Source organism: Empidonax traillii, unplaced genomic scaffold, assembly GCF_003031625.1.
Source record: "Empidonax traillii isolate 1590-97213 ecotype Southwest subspecies unplaced genomic scaffold, ASM303162v1 scaffold21:size2437335, whole genome shotgun sequence".
NCBI classification, from domain to species: domain Eukaryota; kingdom Metazoa; phylum Chordata; class Aves; order Passeriformes; family Tyrannidae; genus Empidonax; species Empidonax traillii.
In genome coordinates, this window is record NW_020955214.1 from 1194659 (window position 1) to 1213416 (window position 18758).

The following is an 18758-nucleotide window of genomic DNA, read 5'->3' on the forward strand; positions in this document are numbered from 1 at the left end:
GTGTTCACCGTTTAGGTAGGACTTACCTGACAAATATTAATTCATATATTTCATTATAAAGTAGACACCAAAAACATGTCAGACTAGAATAAGTTAACTCTTTTAAAGAGGGAGGTACAGTAACAAATTTAGCTGTACTTGTTCACACCGTCAATTCTTGACATTAGATTATGTTAATCCCACTCTTTACATAAAATGGTCCTTCTCCCATGGTGTTTCTTCTTTCTCTAGCTGATAAATGAAGACTGGCTCTTGAGTTGATAGTGCTGATATCAGACCACATTGAGTGCAGTTTACAAATCAAATAGTAAAATAGCTTCGGCAGTGCACATCTGAAAGCTGGAAGCTTCAAGTGTGTCAAGCATTGTATCGTGATAATAAACAACTGAGCCGAGGACCAGACTATGCCATGCAAATACAAGGTCCCACATACCTCACCTGAAAAAAAATTAACTGAATTGAAGCCAGTATCAGCTAGAAATTTTCTGCACTACTCTATTTGATTATTTCATGAGTAGTCATTAGCAAGTGAAAAAAAGGAAAAATGAGGGTATGTATTTACTTCAGTTTGTGATTACAGTATTTATAGGCCTAATTCTCATGTTACTGTATCATAAATCATTTGAAAGACACACGACATTTTTCTGCTGTAGCAAAACATTTTAAAATGTGATTTGAATTATTGTGGTGGGGCCCAATGTTTATGTTTTAGTCAGGAATACCTGTACACAACAGATCTAGATAACTGTAGGTAATTTCAGCAGCTTTATGTTAATAGTTTATTTTTCCTCTGTGCGTTCCCAGGTCTATATCTCTTCACAACACTGTTAGGATCACCTTCACACACCACAAAAATAAGTGGATAATATTCTCTTGGGAAATCTCATTAGTCAAAAATAAGTATGTTCTGCCAGAGCAGCCCTTTTAAACAATTAAATTATCAGGCAAGATTTGAGGCATGACAAAAAGTGATCCCAGCAATAATATTCTATGGGTTTAAACACATCAAATGAGATCTGCTTTGCAACTTTTCACTGTAGGTCAACGTTATAGAGAATTTTCCATACAGCATTATCTCTAGCTATTAAAATTCATGTAATTCCACTTTATCTGAAAAAAAAAAAAAAAAAAGGAGTAAAATATGAAGCATATCCTAAATTCAAGTAAAATTCCCTTACTTGTAGGAGGTAATTTTAAATCAATATTTTCAGACTACCATCATAGAGCACTACATATAATTTGTTGTACAGATCCTATATGAAAGCAGTGCTTCCAGAGTAAAATGTTTTACTGAAAGGCTAATAATGCATATCCAATTCTACATGCAGTGTCTGTGGCAAAAGTCCTTCTCTTGTACTAAGGCCTTATTATCCTAAAATAATGGCATTTTACCTCAGGTAGGTCTGAGTTTAAAAAAAATATCATACACATACCTGAAGCCTTCTCCATCACCCACAGGGGAATAATCAGCCCATTTTCTGTTACCAGTATTTCTTTCTCACAACACTGATAACAGGATTTGTGGGTGCTGCTATAATACACCTCGCTCTCTTTCTGCAGAACAAAAGTTTTTCACTACCCTTCAAATCACAGGCTCTTCACACAGGTACGAGAAGTGCAGGGTCAGGGTCTCCATTCTGCTCGTGCATTTCTGCCTTTGGCTGTGCTGGGAGTGCTGACTGCCTGAGCATGAGCATGTGTCAGCTGCACACTGTGGTGCTCTCATCAGCATGCTATGAGCTCTGACTCAGAGGCAGGAGCATCATCTAGATATAAACCAGACCTGCTTCATACACCTAGTCACCATCCTGAGGTCCATCACTCTTTGATGGCCACACGAGCATTGCCCTGAAGGGCAGATTTTTCGTAAAGTGTACATGACTGTACAAAAAAGTTATTACTGTGATCAGTACAATGAATACTTTCATATGAGAACTGTGTACCCAGACAACAATCTTTATTTGATTATCTGCTAATGTACTTTATAGGTGAAAATCTTATCCTAAATTCCTGTTATTTGATATGGTAATTTTTAATTCATTAATTTACTTTTTCATCCTAACTTTCTGACACTTTGTCACTTAAGATCTACTGCTATCACATGGATGAACATTTCAAGCACTACAAAAAATAAGTACTTGCATTCTGGTGAATTCAATCCAGAGATGACAACAAAATATATTCATCAAAGTAGTTGAGAAAATAAATATATTCCATAAACCATAATCATAAAGGTAGACATATCTAATTGAGCAACCATCAGTAACAGAACAGAGCTGTTTATTCCTGAGATAAGGAGGTCATTTATTTTTAGAATTATGTTTCAAAAAATTGTCTTAGTGAAGCACTTATCTCTTTCAAAATGGCTTCTAGACTATACTGAAGAATAAAGTTGGAATTTAGTCACAGGAACTCATGAAAGCTGTCAAAGTTATTAAGCATTGGTCATGAGGAAAACTGCCCTCTGACTTCAAGTTCTTTTCAAATATCTAAATACTGATGTAGGTTTTTCAGTATGACAAAATAAAAGATGCATTAGGATTTTTATCCAACATGCTTGTCAAGGACTCAGAAAATGTGACTTGTACTCATTAACATGAATCACAGATAAAAATTAAGGTCAAAATATAGTCAAAACCCTGCATTTGTTTTGCCACCTGTATCAACAGGACCATCTCAAAGTAATCACACTATAGTACAGTAAAAGTCAGGCCACTTATAAATATCTTAGAGACTACATTGTGTACTGTGATTTTAATATAGATGAATATGTCAATATTTTATTTACAAGGCTTAGTTGTAAAGCGTGTCATGCAGTAAGTAACCTATAAATGATTCTGAGCTGAGTCCATAGCAACTTTTACAGATGTTAGGGGTTCCTTAAACTTCAGGTAAGTCCAACTTCTGACTTCATGCAGGGCAACCTAAAAGTTAAACCATGTATTAAAGAGTGTTGTCCAAACTCTTGAACATGTATGGGCTTGGAACCATGACCACTTTCCTGGGGAGCTTGTTCAAATGCTTCACCACATTTTCCTTATATCCAATCTGAACTTCCCCTGACGCCCCTTAGAGACATTTTTGTGCACATACAGCATTCGATGTAATGGGAATATATGACACAATGGAACCCTTCATGGTTTTTAAAGTGAAAAACTGTCAGCTAACAAAAATAAGGATCATTCTGGCCAATTTAACATTGTCTGGAAGGTAAAAGTCACATGAACTGAATTTAGAAATAACATATATCTTTTTAACTGTTTTGGTCATTGACATTGCCACTAGGAAAAACCATGCACTCTTTGCCATTTGTAGGAGGACTCATTTGACGGAGTATAGAAGCTTACAGAGTAGACATCCACAGTTAGACTAAGGCCATAGATTTTCCTTACAGACAACTAAAAAAAATACGAATTTGTAGGGTGAGATTCTCCTCATCCTAGAGTACACACCTAAACTAGGACAAACTAAGTAGACTTCTCCAGAAGTTCTTATTGCAATAGTTTTACAGGGTAAATATCCATGTGAGAGGAATCCTTATCTTAATATATTTAAAATCAAATCTGAATGCCTCTGTGAACAATAAGCCTTATTTTTAAACACAATTTCTAGGTTACATACAAAGGTAACAGCATCATTCTACAATATTACCATCTCTCCTGTTATGAAATCCCTTAGACCTAAAACTGAAGATGATAACCAAGAACTGCCAATGAGTTTCTCAGTACTTCTACTTTCAGTTTAAGTATGATGAACTGACTTTTTTTTTTCTGAATTATAAAGGAGGTTTACTAGCACTTTTTGAAAATATTTGGTTATTCCTAGCATTTTATTCGATGCAAGCATTTTTCCGCTGCACTGTCTTTATAGATTCTCTTACACAGTCAGTGAAAACATGAGGAATTTTCTGAAAAATAGAGTGTTAATGAAAACAGTCACAAAATGTGACTCTCAGAATAAAACACCTTCAAAATTTCCTCACAATTGCAGCAATTACTCAAGAGAAAGTTGGAAAATTAAGAAGACCTGGAAGACCACTCTCCCAGCATGTAGCAGTGTAGCTAGCACATGTTAATCATCCACAGTTACAGGAAAAATAGAGAAAAGTCAATCAATTAAGAAAATATATTTTAACAGAAATAAATAATTCCTGTTTGAAATAGTCTTTTATCAAAATTGAAAATGCTACGTCTTCTGCTATCCTCAGAAAACATTTGTCTTTTAATGCTTATTCTGTGTTCAATGCTTTAAAACTGTTTTTCTTCAAGATCCATAGTCCAACATATTTTTTCAGAAAGCTATTCTTTTGAATATGTGGACATTTTTCAATACTCAAATATTTTATTTTGACATTTTAAAAATTCATAAGCAGCATTAATGCTTAAAATTTTTTTATCCAGAATTCCATACTTATTCATTTGAATATTGTGTTGCCCTATTTCATGGAATTTCTTAGCTTTGTTGCTTTGCATCCAAACTCTCCTTTCCAGGCAGAATAAATGATTTGGATTAAATCTCTCTCAATTTACCATACACAAAGAGTTCAAGGAATATAGTTCAAGATATGACCTAACTAATAAATAAGGAAGATTTGAAACTCTTAACTATACAATTTTATTGCTCAAGAAACATCTTAACAACCCTCTGAATATTTTTTTTTTTAATTATCTCTTTTCTGTCAAGTTTTAAACCTTCAAAACTGTCTTTCCATTTCATGGGGGAAAAGAAAGGATACATTTTTTATGTAACCCTCATTTTTAACAGACTAAAGGAACTGCAGTTTACAAAGTGAATTTCAACCACAATAGAAATCATGGTGTGGGATGTCTGCCTGGCCTTCTCATCCAGCCACATATAGCTTTTGTTAGAGGCTTTAGACAGTGTTGAATACTGTTCTACATAATACATAATACTCCCATAATATTCCCATTCTCTTTGAAAACAGAAGGTTTGTATTATGGGAAAAACAATTTACCCAAAAATAGGAGTGAATACACATAATGAAAACCATGTGTAATGTGACCCTTGGGAAAGAAAAGCACATGTGTTCCTCCATGATTTCTCTTCCTTGCTACATCTCCATCTCCTACCTAAACATTACCAATTCCAAGTGCCAGCAGCTACAGAGTTGGTATGGGATCAAAAGAGGCAGAACAGCAGTGGAACTTTAAAATGGTATAAGAGGACATCTGTTGTTCCTCCTCCTGCTATCTCCATACCAAAGTTAGGGAAAGGAACTGGAGGAGCACAGGAAGAAAGCAGATTAACACTGAGAAAGAACAGTTAGTCTAGACATTCTTCTTTTATGCAGGTCTACAACTAAAGAAAAGAGGCATATGGCCTCTCAAAGCTGCAGAACTTTCTGAGAGCCACTACACTACTGCTGAAGTTCAGCTTAGGCGCTTACTCCTGAAGTAAATTTCTTTATTGCCATCACATACTGTGCTTTGGCTTGTAGCATGGGACACTCCTGAATCATGGGAATCGTCTCCTTCTCCCACAACACTGAACTGGAAGAAGGGCTCCAGGGGTGCCCTTCAGCCACAAATATGCATTCAATGCATACAACAAGGCAACAGCTTGTCCATGTGGTCTATTGTGCTTACTAAAATAGGGCATAACTTACACGACTATTGATGAGCACCAGTGAAATATACGTACACACAAAAAAGGACTACGACATATTGATGCAGTTGTAAATTCTCCCAGCAATAAACAGATTCCTACTGACGGAACACGATATAATGAATCAGGTCCATGTATCACTGACTAGCTGAGAATAAAGAGCAAAGGGGTTACCTTAATAGGGCTTCCATCTGGAGTGAGAACCTCTTCTGAAAGCTCCATCATCTTCAATGCCATCAGGGCAATAGCTTTAGCATGACTAAGGCTTTTCTTATGGAGCCCTGCTGCAACACAGTATGCATCACCTATTGTTTCCACCTGCAGCAATTAGAAAAATCAAATGTTAAAGTATGATAAGGAGAAGGGAACCCTATCATTAGGGTTGCAATCAAATAGCATTGCTTAAAACGTGAGCGAAATATCCATAAATAAGCAATTAGCCAACGGAGCATAATTACCTGAGTTTGCAAACAGGTGCAGTCAAAACCTGACTTGCAATTGCATAGTTGTTTGTCTCCATTATAACCAAAGAAGATAATCTAGACCTGTGTATATCATCAACTGAGATAGGGCAACATTTTCCCATAGCAGTAACACAGAAAACTGCCTTTTCCTAAATGAGAGATTGCTTGCAGCTTTGTTTCACACTATCTTGGCTGAGCTTGCTGTTGGGTAAGAATAGTGCTACATAATTATAATTTATAATTAGTATTTGCTGTGCTAGAAAATTATATCAGGAAGATAATTAGACAAAGCAAAACATGACCATAAAAAACACTGTAGAGTATATAACTTCTCATTAGTGGGTAGCTCTTCCTGCTGTAGGGATAATTTACAAATAGATGCTATTGTTACAGGCTTTTGACTGCACCTTTCTCTGTTATTTTCAAATAAGAATTGATGCCTCTCTCTACTACACAGGCTATCTGACTCTGAACTCCCTACCTGAAGGCAATGAAGTTCAGCAGACTGATCCCTCTGGTCTCGTCAGACAGGCCTTACCTCTCTCTTATCCCTTATTTTCTTTAAAGAAAGCTGTCCCTCAGGGGGAAGAGGGAGCAGAGTGAATTGCAGAAGTCTTCTGGCTCTGGATAAAGGTAGCCTGAGAAATCCTGAGGCCCTCAAGCTTTATTGACAGCACTGTGTTGTGCAGTCTGCTTGCCCATACATCTGTAACATTCTCACACAGTCTGTTAACACATGCCCAGCCAGACCTCAAGAATTAGTTTGGGTTCGCTACATTACTAATCTAGCTTTCACCCTGAACAGAACACTACAGAAATGTTAGAAAATGCTTCAGCAAAGAGTAGGGTGAGAAGAAAGCAAGTACTGAGAAAGGAGTTATTCAGAGAATAAATACAGCTGATTCTTCTCTCTGTAGAGAATCTACTAATAGTAGATCTGGACATTCTCAGATCAATAAATTGGAACCAGTATCTCAATAGAAATAGTATCTGAAACGGTTAGTATTACATGTAAATGTGACAAGAGCATGAATCAAAAAAAGTAGTATAAGCAAATATTTCCCATCACCAAACTTAACAGAAGCTGCTGTAGACCCATTTGCCAAGTTTGCCACCATAGCCTTTCCAGATGATTGTGCAGGAGGATATATATAAGAAGCTGAGGGTTTCTCATGAGCTGAGACAGCTGTTAAAGCTCATTTGACATTTTTGGAAGCTCTTAATAGAAAAAAACATGTAGGAACAATCAATCTGCCTGCCTATTTTACCCAAGCTGTATCTCCGGATGTCTGTCCACAAGCAGAGACTGGCAGTACCTTGCAGTTTAGGAGGTTGTCTTTCTGAAGACAAATGGATGGGCAAGTATACTGCAATGGCTGGTGAAAATGTTGAATGACTAAATTTTAGAAGGACTTCTGCACTGAAGTTACATTACACCACTGTAAACAAGTAGAGATCTGGGACCATATACTGTTTCCATAATGTCCAGGCAAAACTGGTTATTTTGTTAGCTTCTTCCCCTTTGGAAATTTCCATAAATGTGTAAACTAATTTAACAGCTAAATTGCATGCACTGAGTGTACTGTACTACCACTAAAATGGAACAGAAGCTGCCTTCAGTTATATATCTTAACATATAAATTATAACAATGCCATTGCTCTTTAAAGTGCTTTTCACTATGAAGTTCCCCTGACAGCAACACTGAAGAACCAAGGGAAGGATCAAGATTATTTAGACTGACCTGGTAGTTGAAGCTGGATGAGTACTGGCAGGGTTGTCTAATGATTTACCATTCTGTGACCTTGTTTTCAGTCACTACTAAGATTTTCCCTAACTAAGCATTTAAGCTGAAATTTCCATTATGAGTATCTCTGTCTAACTTTAATCTTGGTTCCATGCTTATCCAAAATCAGATTTGACAAATTTACCAACTATCTGAGCTTTTTCTCCCCAACCCTTTTTTTAAAAAAAGTTCCAGAAGTTCATGCAATTCAGGTTGTTCATGGCATTTTGATTTGGTACACTTGCACGGAGTCATAGAATCATGGAATGGTTGAGGTTGGGACATTCAAAGATTATCTCTTTCCAGCTCCGCTGCCACTGACAGGGACATCTTCCACTAGCACAGGCTGCTTGAGGCCCCATCCAACCTGGCCTTCAGCACTTCCAGGGCATCCATAACTTCTCTAGGCAACTTATTAGTGTCTCAACACCTTCACTGTGTTTCTCTCCATCTTTCTTATAAGCCCCCTTTATATATCAAAGGCCACAAAAAGGTCTTCCTGGAGTCTTCTCCATGTTGAACAATCCCAACTTTCTCAGCCTGTCTTCACAGGACACATGTTCCAGCCCCATGGTCCTTTTCATGGCCCTCCTCTGGACTCGCTCCAACAGGTCCATGTCCCTCTTATGTAGGAAATCCCAGAGCTGGAAGCAGCACTTCAGGTGGGATCTCCCAGAAACTGGTTGGCTTTCTGGACTGCAAGTACACATTGCTGGCTTATGTTTAATTTTTCATCTACCAGTATTCCCAAGTCTTTCTCTAGAGAGAAGGTCTCAATCCATTTATCCCACAGTCTGTATTAGCATTGGAGATTGCCCTGACCCAGATGCAGAACCTTTGCATTTGGCCTTTCTGAACACAGGAATACATGAGGACATTAAAACAGAGACTGTAGGAAGAGTAATACATCACATGGGCCTGTCAGTGAGTCAGATGCACATGCAAAAAGAGATTTCTCTCACCTCAGCTGAGGAGTAGCAATTGGACCAGAAATATAAAGCACTGCTTATAGTTCACTCCAAAGTATCTGCTGGGTAGATCCTGAAACTGTGCACACCAGAGAGCAACCTACTCCATAAATATTCAAGTAAATGTCAATAGGATTAAAAGAAAAGGAAGGCACTACTCAAGGTGGCTAAAAATTCCTGCACTCAGATCTACTGGATGCTCTTCGAGATGATGATATGCAGTAATAAAACTCCAGAGGAAATCTCTACCATGTGATAAACTAACTTCTGAGTTTTTGACTTTGTAATGTGATTGTTATACTGCATTAGTAGTAGTATATTTGACTTTTATATCCTTCCTAGGTACATATGCAGAAAAAGGTATTTTGCTTTCACTGTGAGACTGGAATACATTATCCTGCTTCTTTTAAAAAATGAAATATATTCTGTTCTGAATGTTACAGCCATTTTTTTGTATATGACTGACAGTTTACCATTATCAAAATTTAGTACGTTTTTTTCTTGTTAAATGATAGTTTCTTACTGCTCTTAATAGTTCTAGCTACTCACAGCTTGGCCTACTGCTACCTACTTTTCACCCCTCTTCTCTGGTTTACGCTTACAATGTCCAGCTTCACTGGAGCTTTCATTAATTGGTAAATAATATACAGCACCATAGAAAAGAAGTGAGTTTGAACTCGGATTTCAAAATTAGACCAATCTATAAAAAAATTTCTAGTAGAATTTTTATTCTTAATTAACAAACAAATCATGCAGGAAATACTGCAGCTACTTGCACTACTATACAAAGGCCTCCTCTAAAGCCTTTTGTAACTCTGTGTCTAGTCACTGGAAATGCTCAAGTGTTTTTCAGTCAGGCCCTCAATAAATCAAATAATAAAATAAATATTAATTGGAATAATTGTGTGTACTCTACAATTCAGTAAAAATTTCTTGACAGATATCTTGAGCCTGCTGAATACTGAAGAGTGATAATGCATAGCACTTGCAGCAGTAAGCAAATAAAAATATCTTGTGCTTTTGGGAAGTAACTTTCTATATACCAAGCTTCTGTTAGTGCTCAGTAGAGACTATATGTCTGTTTTAGACATGAAGAGTACTTTTTACAGAAGTTGTCCTCTATGTTAATTGTCGTACAGTCACTTATTCTAATTCATAATATTTATTATCTAACTCGTAAGTGTTGTATTATTTAGTACCCATTCAACCTAAAATAGTCTTTGCCACTGTCCCTTATGGACTGTTCAATGCTTGTTTGCAAAATTAATAAAATTTGAAATAAAAAGTTGGACTGCCTTTCAATTGAGGATAAAGAACTATGGTCTATACACTCCTGGATGCCTTCATGTTATACACAGAGGATCAAGTGAATGCAAGATTACTTTGGAAAGTAAATATGTATGATTGCATAACTATCCTTTGTTCAAGGATGCTCTTCCTTGAGAAAAGGAAGCCTTTCAATGCTACATGTTTGAGGAAAAATATATTATGCTGATCAATTTTTTTTTTGGTTTGTTTATTCCACTGACAAATATAGATTATGCATATAAATGTATCATACATTTGAATGATCTGGAACTGATACAGACAGCTTCCTGAGGAACAGCTCTTTGGGAAAGATCCTGGGGGTCCCCGTGGGCAGCAAATGTCACATGGGTCAGCAGTGAGTCTTGGGAACAAAGATAGCCAGTGATAGCCTGGGCTGTAGGAACAGACATCAGGGGAAGTGCTTATCACCACCTACTCAGCTCTCATTAGACTCAGATACCACACCCAGTTTGGGGCCCCTCAGTACAAGACAGAGAATGATAAACTGGATCCAAGCTCAGAAGAGGCCAGCAAGACAGTGGGGGCTAGAGCACCTGAGAGAAGAGGTTGGGAGAGCTGAGCTTGTCGTTTCAGAGCACTTGAGGAGATCAAGGTGGGCTCTTCACAGCGGTGGAGGTTGAGAGAGGAAGAGAAAAAAATGTCATCAGCATTAGATTAGGAAAGAGGGAAGTCTGAGAAACTTACTGACCACAAGGTCTTACTCAGATAAAAAAGAACTTTGTAAGATTTTTAAAGCCATCAAACAGATCTGCAGACAGTAAGGATTTTCACAGATGCTTCAGCAAACACAGTGATAAAGAACATAACCCTTGAGTTTTAGGGTGCAAAATCTCATAATAAAAATGCTGGAAAGTAGACTGCTGTATGTACCTGACACTTTGTAAGTAGCTCACAGGGCTTTTTGTTCTTCTTCAAGTGCCCACATTCAATACTGTCAAACATGGACCATTATAATGCACTAGTTATGGCAGTTTCTACTGTAACCCAAGCTTTAAATATATGGTATGCCTAGTTCTCCAAGGAAATGGTTTCTTAAAGAGAAAAGTCAGAGTAAGTTCTGTATGTACTCATCAGCATAGACACACCAGAGAGCATCTTAGCCTCCTGCACACCCAGGCTGCATTTCCATGGGAGCATATAAATATATAAGGAGGTGGTTTCTTAAGTCTCATCCCAGTATAAAGTCAAGATTCAGGATGGGAATGGACCTGACTGGGAAGTTATCAGGTACTACAGTAAATACCTCTGCCTTCCCCAAATTTTCATTATCCAGTTTATCCATATTTCATTCCATCTCCAAGACTGAACTACATAGTACCTCAAAGCTATATATTTCTTTTATGAAACCTGAAAAGCCTTCACTTTAAAGGAATACAGCAAAGTTCAGCCTTAAGACGAAATTCTTGCAACTATAATTCTAAAGGAAACCTTTGAAGCTACTGGTATCTCTCAAAGGGTTTTTCTTTCATCTGTTTTCTACCCTAAGTTGCACAGTAGAAAAATAAGAAAAAGGCCATGGTATATGGCAAAGTCATACTTCAGAATTATCATTTGGGCTTCCTTATTCCTGTCCATGACTTCTAGTTCAGCAGCAAGCAGGATACCTTTTTAACTGAAGAAAATTGAGATTCTCTATATTTTATTTTTATTGTAAGGCAGCCATCTCAGCCCTCATGACAAGGAACAATTTATTTGATATCCATATTCTACTTCAAGATGTCATTGATATCTCCCACATTTAATTCTACCCCAATCACTCTCCAGATATACCACAGTAATAACTTTACAATATTGTCATTCAGGATGGAACCCACATTATCCAGTGTCAGTCACACAAAAATGAAGCCTCCAATTTGATCTACTCATCTATACTCCTTCTATACCCCTTCTGTAGTAACTGAAGAGAAAAATGAACTTCCAGTGCATGACGTATTCCATCCTGAATTCTGGAAACCTCTTTTATTTCCTATTTATTACAGCAGGATGCTCATGTGTGTATCTTTGCTTAATTGCCTGCTTCTGTGCCCAGACTGTTATTTGATATGCAAGACCCCTCCCACATTGTCATCAGCATGCTTTTTCTGAGAAATGGCTGAAAACCAGCGATGGCCACAGACTACAAAGCCTTAGTTTGTGAAACTCTCAGAAGACTCTGGGTGAGCTGCATGCCTTTGAAAGTGTTCGTGTTCCTGCTCCCATAAAGTACATCAAAACAGGAGAAAGATTGCATGAGTGTGTTGACTGCTAGTGCCTACAATACCATTTGTCAGCACAACAAGATCCTGTTAAGCTCAAAAAGTCCTGGATCTTGGCATGCGTATTTTGGCATGCAGGTCAGAGGATATTATTAATCACTAAGCATAGAGAGAGCAGACTTGAAGTATTTTGGGCAGCTTTTAGCAGAAAACTTGAACAAGTCATTTAATTTAAAATACAGATTCTAAGGAAAGAAATAACTAATAAACACACCAGAGAGAAACCAGATAAGGTTATTTCCCTGAGAGATGAAGTGTGTGCTCTTTCTCTGGAAGTGGTGCAAGTGCAGTTCAGAAAAGCCTACTCTGAGCTTGGCTAAGTATATCTGCTCCTGAGGTAGCTCTAGATCTACATTTCTGTCTACCTGGCTACTGTCCTTTTTCAAATTAACTGAAACCGGTTTGTTTTCCTGCTCTTGTGTGAATAGACATTAAGACTCAGTTTAGTTTGCATGTTGAAATATTCTATATGTTTTTCCACTGCACAAATTTGTCACAAAAGTTTTCAAACAGTTGAACTGTGCAACACTGTGAGGCTGAATAATATCTGTCAGTTTAAAGGCCTTAGGTCTAGGGGATTTTGCTGAAATTATTTCTACATGTTGGATACACTATTATTTATAGATTTCCAAAATCTCTGGGATATTATAAAAAACTTTTTTATTTTGAAAGGACTTTAAAGTTTTCAAGATAGGATTTGAGAACACAACTGTCTCCAAATGGACCCAAGAATCTCCTTCAGTTTCCATTTAGTGTTTCACTCCCTTAGCTTCAGTCTCAACTTTTCAAAATTAACTCCTAAGCAATGAAATCTTGTGCCCAAGTTTCAAAGTAACTTTGCAACACTTTTATTACATGATATTCTGATTTTGGAAACACTTCTGGAAAACTCCTTCCATGTGAACAGGAATGGATTCTAAGTGTCCACCTATGAAGTTCATAAATCTGTTCATCTTGTAAAGCTCATTTTTTAAAAGAAGTGACTTACTATAAAACCAAGTTCCTTTCCCAAGAGGCTAGTTATGAAGCAATTGGTCTTACTGGGCTTGAGGGCATCTTATTTTTTAGTGTGTTTAATGATGCTTCATACTGGTAAGTCTGGGAGCATTTTGCAGGAAGAGCTGTGTCTGAACTCCTTCTATTGCACCCACTTAGCAGTCTTAAGCACAGATCTTTCAGTATGTAATATATGGAGGAACTCATTCATCTGCACTGTAATTTGGAGCGCTATTTTCTTTTGGGAAGAAAAAAGAAATAGTACTTGCTGAATTATTATCTAGAATTTTGAAAGACGGTGGGTTTTTTTCACTAGTTAAAAGAGAGACATGCTAAAAGACTTGCAGTTTACATGACATCAGCAGCAGGTTTGCACACAACAGTCATGGAATACAGAAGTCAGAGTGCATAAATGACGTCTCTCCTCTGTAGGCAAGCACTAATTTGCAAAAATCAGACTAAATATGTCTGTAAAGAAAACGTTAAAATAATCATGTATGACTTAAGACACATTTGAGTTTACTGTGACTGTTCTTCTCCAGACATAAGAGTGGTATTAATTTGGTATAGGTATCCCCAGTATTTAAACTACTAATGAACCATAGCACCTTCCTCAACGTTACACAAGTTTTAATTTATTTGTCTTGAAATTCCTATGTTATCTAGCTCCTATTAACTTAAGTTACAATTAAGAATGTTATTTGCATGAATGAAAATGTTGCACCTTGGTATATGAAGGTCCACCCATATACACGTATTCGTTAAATCTGGCACAATGCCAGACTGTTTAAAAATGAAACGAACCAAAGCTGATGGAAAGTGAAATTAATTTTCTTAGTCCCTCAGAAATACTAAAATTTAGAAGGTGGAAAAGCTTGACACATGAAAATAAAAGATTTAAGTATTAATGAAAGTATTTTACAAAACATGGCTGCAGGGAGACCCATATGCTGTAACAGGGCATGTTCTTGGGTATGGTTCCTGTCTAGCTGCAGTGTGTGGGCTTGCTTCTGAATGTGGAGCAAGGAAAATGTCCTGCTCAGTCCTATTCTAGTTAAAGGTCAGCTTATGGCCTGGCCTAACACACAAACTGTGGACTTAGAAAGCACTCCCAGGACCTGTAAACTGGAATTAGACTCTAAAGCTTCCAAGCAAGTTGAGAGAAATGGAGCAGGACACTTACCAACAAATGTGAGCTTTTCAGATGAAAGAAAAGTGAGAGAGAAAAAAAAAAAAAAAAAAAGAAGTAAATATAAACAAGTATAGTATTGCTGAAGAAGAAATTATACAGAAACAGAAGTCCTACACTCTTTAGAGGATTCCTGGGTGATATATTGCAGGGGAACATGCACAGATGTTTTACTGCTTTGTGAAGGACTCTATGTTTATAAAGCAAAGAATAACTTTTCTGGAGCCTGCATGTCTGTTTTTTTCATTTGCAGATCTCCCTAAAGACAAAAAGTGTAAATCCTTCACAAGGCTGGGGAAAAGTGCATGCTTTAGGATAATGAGAAGTTTCAAAATATTCTGGAGTTCTTGGGTGGTGATACACCAGATCTGCAGGGAAAATCCATGGAACCTTTTGCGTTTCTTTTATTTTCCCCCTTAGCCCAAAAAGACATCTGATTTCCCCAAAAAGTAGCTGCCCCAGATTTGCCCTGACTTCATACTGGAGTAAGACATACCAGCGTGCCACCAAGTCCACAAATGGGCAGAGAGTGCAAGATGGAAAAAGTCAGTGTCATAGCCTGCCCAAAGCAAGAAAAGGAAGAATGTTCAGGAACCCTCTGTGATGGGACCAAGCAGAGCAATTTGCTGAAGGTAGCTCTACCAGGCTGGGTGGCACCATGGAGAGAGCAAGCTTCTGGGCAGTGGAAATTTTTTTCTATTACCCATTCTCATCTATTACACATTCAAAACTCACTGACTTTAATCTATTAGGAAAAAGCAACACCTAGAACACTGGTAATCCCCAAAACTGCATCTATCCATTTTAAAGAAAAGGTATATCACGATATTTTATGCCTATCATATTGCTCATGTAAGAACACCACTGTCGTTTTACACATCTTAATTGCATTTCCTACATTTTGCAGATGCCTGAGCTGAAGTTTAGAATGTGAAACCTTCTCAAAATGGCCATGGTTTCACTGTATTTAAAAGATTAAAATTGCAGAAGTGATGGAAAGAAGATAAAAACAGTGTCCATAGATTTTGCATTATAACTTGGAGGCTATGGTTTTTAACTTACAAAATATAAAGCCTGAAAAACTTCCAAATAGTCTGAAGCTCATGACCCTGGTCATTGCAGTATTCTTTAGTCATTATAGTACCGACAGTAACCTTGAGAACATATATATGAATATGTACATGTATCAGTTCTCAAGAAAGGATAGTCACGGCACTGAGAATGTAGTGGTATTTTCTGTAAAATGGATACAGATTTCTGCAACTTTAACTACCAGTAAAAAATGTAAAGTGATATTTTCAGAAAATGTGATTTTAAAATCAGGTTCCTAAAAGCACTATATCACAACATAAATATAAACAATATTATTCAAGGCTGGTGAGTATCAGCCTTGACTGATTGCAGAGCAGCCCAGACTTCCTATCCTTTTGTAGTCTTAGGTCTTTACAATGAGCAAAAATTGAGGCTGTAGTCAGAGTTAAACACATAAAATCAGAAAATGAAGATCTAACATACTAACTTTATTGTGTTGCCAGGAATAAAAGCTCAAGGAAGCTAGTAAAAGACTTGGAGGCATGTGTGTGGCACCCCCCCAGAGAAGAGTGCCAGTTTAGCCAAATAATGAAATCCAAAAGAAAGCAGAAATTCACATATATAAAATTAACCTATGTAATTATTTTGCCTTATTCAATAAATACTCAATAAACTTTCAATTAAAGTTTTGATAACAAAGCAAAGAAATTCTGGCAGCTGACAATAGTTCATTGTCAAAAATGCTTAGAACTCTCTGCTTAGACATGGAAAGTGGGACTTAGCACTTCATAGAAAGTGAAGTTTATTATCTGGGAAAATCTGCAAATGTCTTCAAGGACAAATGCTGTCCTGTTCAGAGAAAGGACAAAGAAACTAACGCCTACAGTATCAGGCCCAGTTCTGCACTATTTGGCTTGGCATTACCCAGCCAGCACATATAGCCACACAACCAGTGCACACACACCCAAAAAACCATCCACAGTACATGCTGCCTTTACTCTGTGCATTAGTTAAAGGAAACTGAACAGAAAAGAGCTTAGAAAGCAGGCCTACACAGGCAGAAGGACTCAACAAGAAAAAAGTATTTTGAATGAACCAATGTCAAAGATATATTACGTGGAGGAGAAACAGAAGCTGTAGGAATCTTAAGCAGGGAAGAATTCAGTTTGCAAGGTTAAGTTTTAAATGCCATCAGACATGGCTGCAGCATATCTAAATAGCTTATCTGACAAATGGATGGCTTAACTGAAGCATCATTCCCCAGCATTTGGCTCATAAACAACAGGAACTCAGATAAAAAAACAGGTCAAAACAGTCAGACCACCCAGTACATATCTTACACAAAGCAAATTAGCTTTCAAAATTTACTGAGAACTTTCTCCCATTGCTTCTACTCCTGGAGTCCATGTTTCTACTTCCATGTCCACAGACACTAGCTTGCCAAGCCTCTGCGTCTACAATGCACTCCCTGCTTGACAGCATCTTTTTCTCCCATTCCTCAATTCCAAGCCGAATATAATTAGCTCTGATAGTCAGCAGCACCGATTTCCAAAAGCGTTACCAGGTCTCAGTTCTCTCACCTCCTCTCTCTTCTGTGATTACTACAAGAACGTCCCTCTCAAGGACTCAAGACTGTATGTCAGCAGATTCTTTCTGAAGTTATACCCTCTAAAACACAGATTCTTCTAGATTGCTAAAATCGTCACCCAGGCTCATAACACTATGCATCTCAATTACTGCAATGTTCTCCCTCAGCCTGAACAAATGTAATCTGTCCTGATTTGTATCCATTCAAAATGCTGCTGTGAAATTCACTTTCTGAGCCCACCATCTGTATGTGTCGCTCTTACCTGTGCATCCATCTATTAGATAACCTTTCCCTACCTCATCAGTGATAGCTACTTACTTTCGTATCCAAAAAATTTCAAAATCTAATTCATCACCCTTCTGCCTTCTCAAAGCATTTCTTAGTCTGTATCCAACAGCTCATTTACTTGCCCTCTATGTCTGACTTGTTTAATGTGGGGATCTTTGTTCTTCTTTCCGTGTCATGTTTCTCAACAAACATCTCTGGATGAATAGCATGAGACAATTGAAAATATTGTATTCATTGTCTGAGTGCAAGATTAGAAGCACTGAGGTTCTGCATTCAAAATTCTTTAACAGTAAAGCTGGGTAAATAATTTACAGCATGGAATTTATTTAATGAATTTTGCTTGATTTTCTGTTTACAAAACGGTGAATTTGATATTCAGAAGTACTCACCAAATAATCTTTGCAAATTATTTTTACTATGCTGCTTAAAAACAAGAAAATTTGAAAATTGATCTCTTTTGATGTATTTTTAGGTCACATGATAAATTTCTGTAGCCTAGTTACTCAAGTATATCTTTGAGGCAGGCTGTGGGTACAAACAGTGGTGATTATGTATCTAAAATTCACTGCCTGACAATAATTTCTAAAATCATAGCTGTTGTGGTGGTGATCATTCCTAGTAATACACTTAGCTTTCAGAATTTCATCTGAAACAAATGGAAAAGATATAAACACACAAGCTATTTTCATTTTAAAATGCAAATATTTTTTTCAAAAGAATTGTTACTCTATTTTAAGCCTGATTCTCTAAGGAAAAGAAAAAGGGTTCATTGCTTGAGTTTTGTCTTTCTGTGCTACTCAGTTGAGTCACTTTCACTTCATTTTTTTACACAGTAGCTTTTTTAGACTTCTGGTTAAAAAACAACAAACTAAAAAGGATTTGGGGAAGAGAAAAAAAGGTACACACAGCCACAGTGCACGCTGCCTTTCTCGTATGTGGGCTGTGGTGGGAAGCAGCGGACATGTAGGGAGGCTCAAGGGGCACGGAGGAGATAAGGAAAATCCAGGATGAAAGAATCTGAGAAGGAGCAGCCTATATTAAGGCAGTAACAGTGGGGAAAGGATTTTAGAGGTGTAAGCCATTCTTCCATAGAAAAACAGGTTTTATTAATACCTTTGCTCGTAAACTTGCACCGTAGTCTCAACATGGGAGTGCTTATTCCTTTTTTTGAATGCATAAATTTTATCTTGCCTATCTCACCGATTATCTTTTTTCACTGCTGGGGACACTATTTTCATAC

At 37.3% G+C, this 18758-nt stretch overlaps 1 protein-coding gene across 1 annotated transcript in view; it reads right to left on the reverse strand.

Annotated features, from left to right (window-relative positions):
- The window catches only part of GUCY1A2 (guanylate cyclase 1 soluble subunit alpha 2), a 142215-nt gene that overhangs the window by 43246 nt on the left and 80211 nt on the right, over positions 1 to 18758 (reverse strand). Inside the window, exon 6 of the mRNA XM_027900373.1 lies at positions 5800 to 5943. Coding sequence (XP_027756174.1) covers positions 5800 to 5943 — 144 coding nt within the window. The remainder of the gene's footprint in view (positions 1 to 5799; positions 5944 to 18758) is intronic.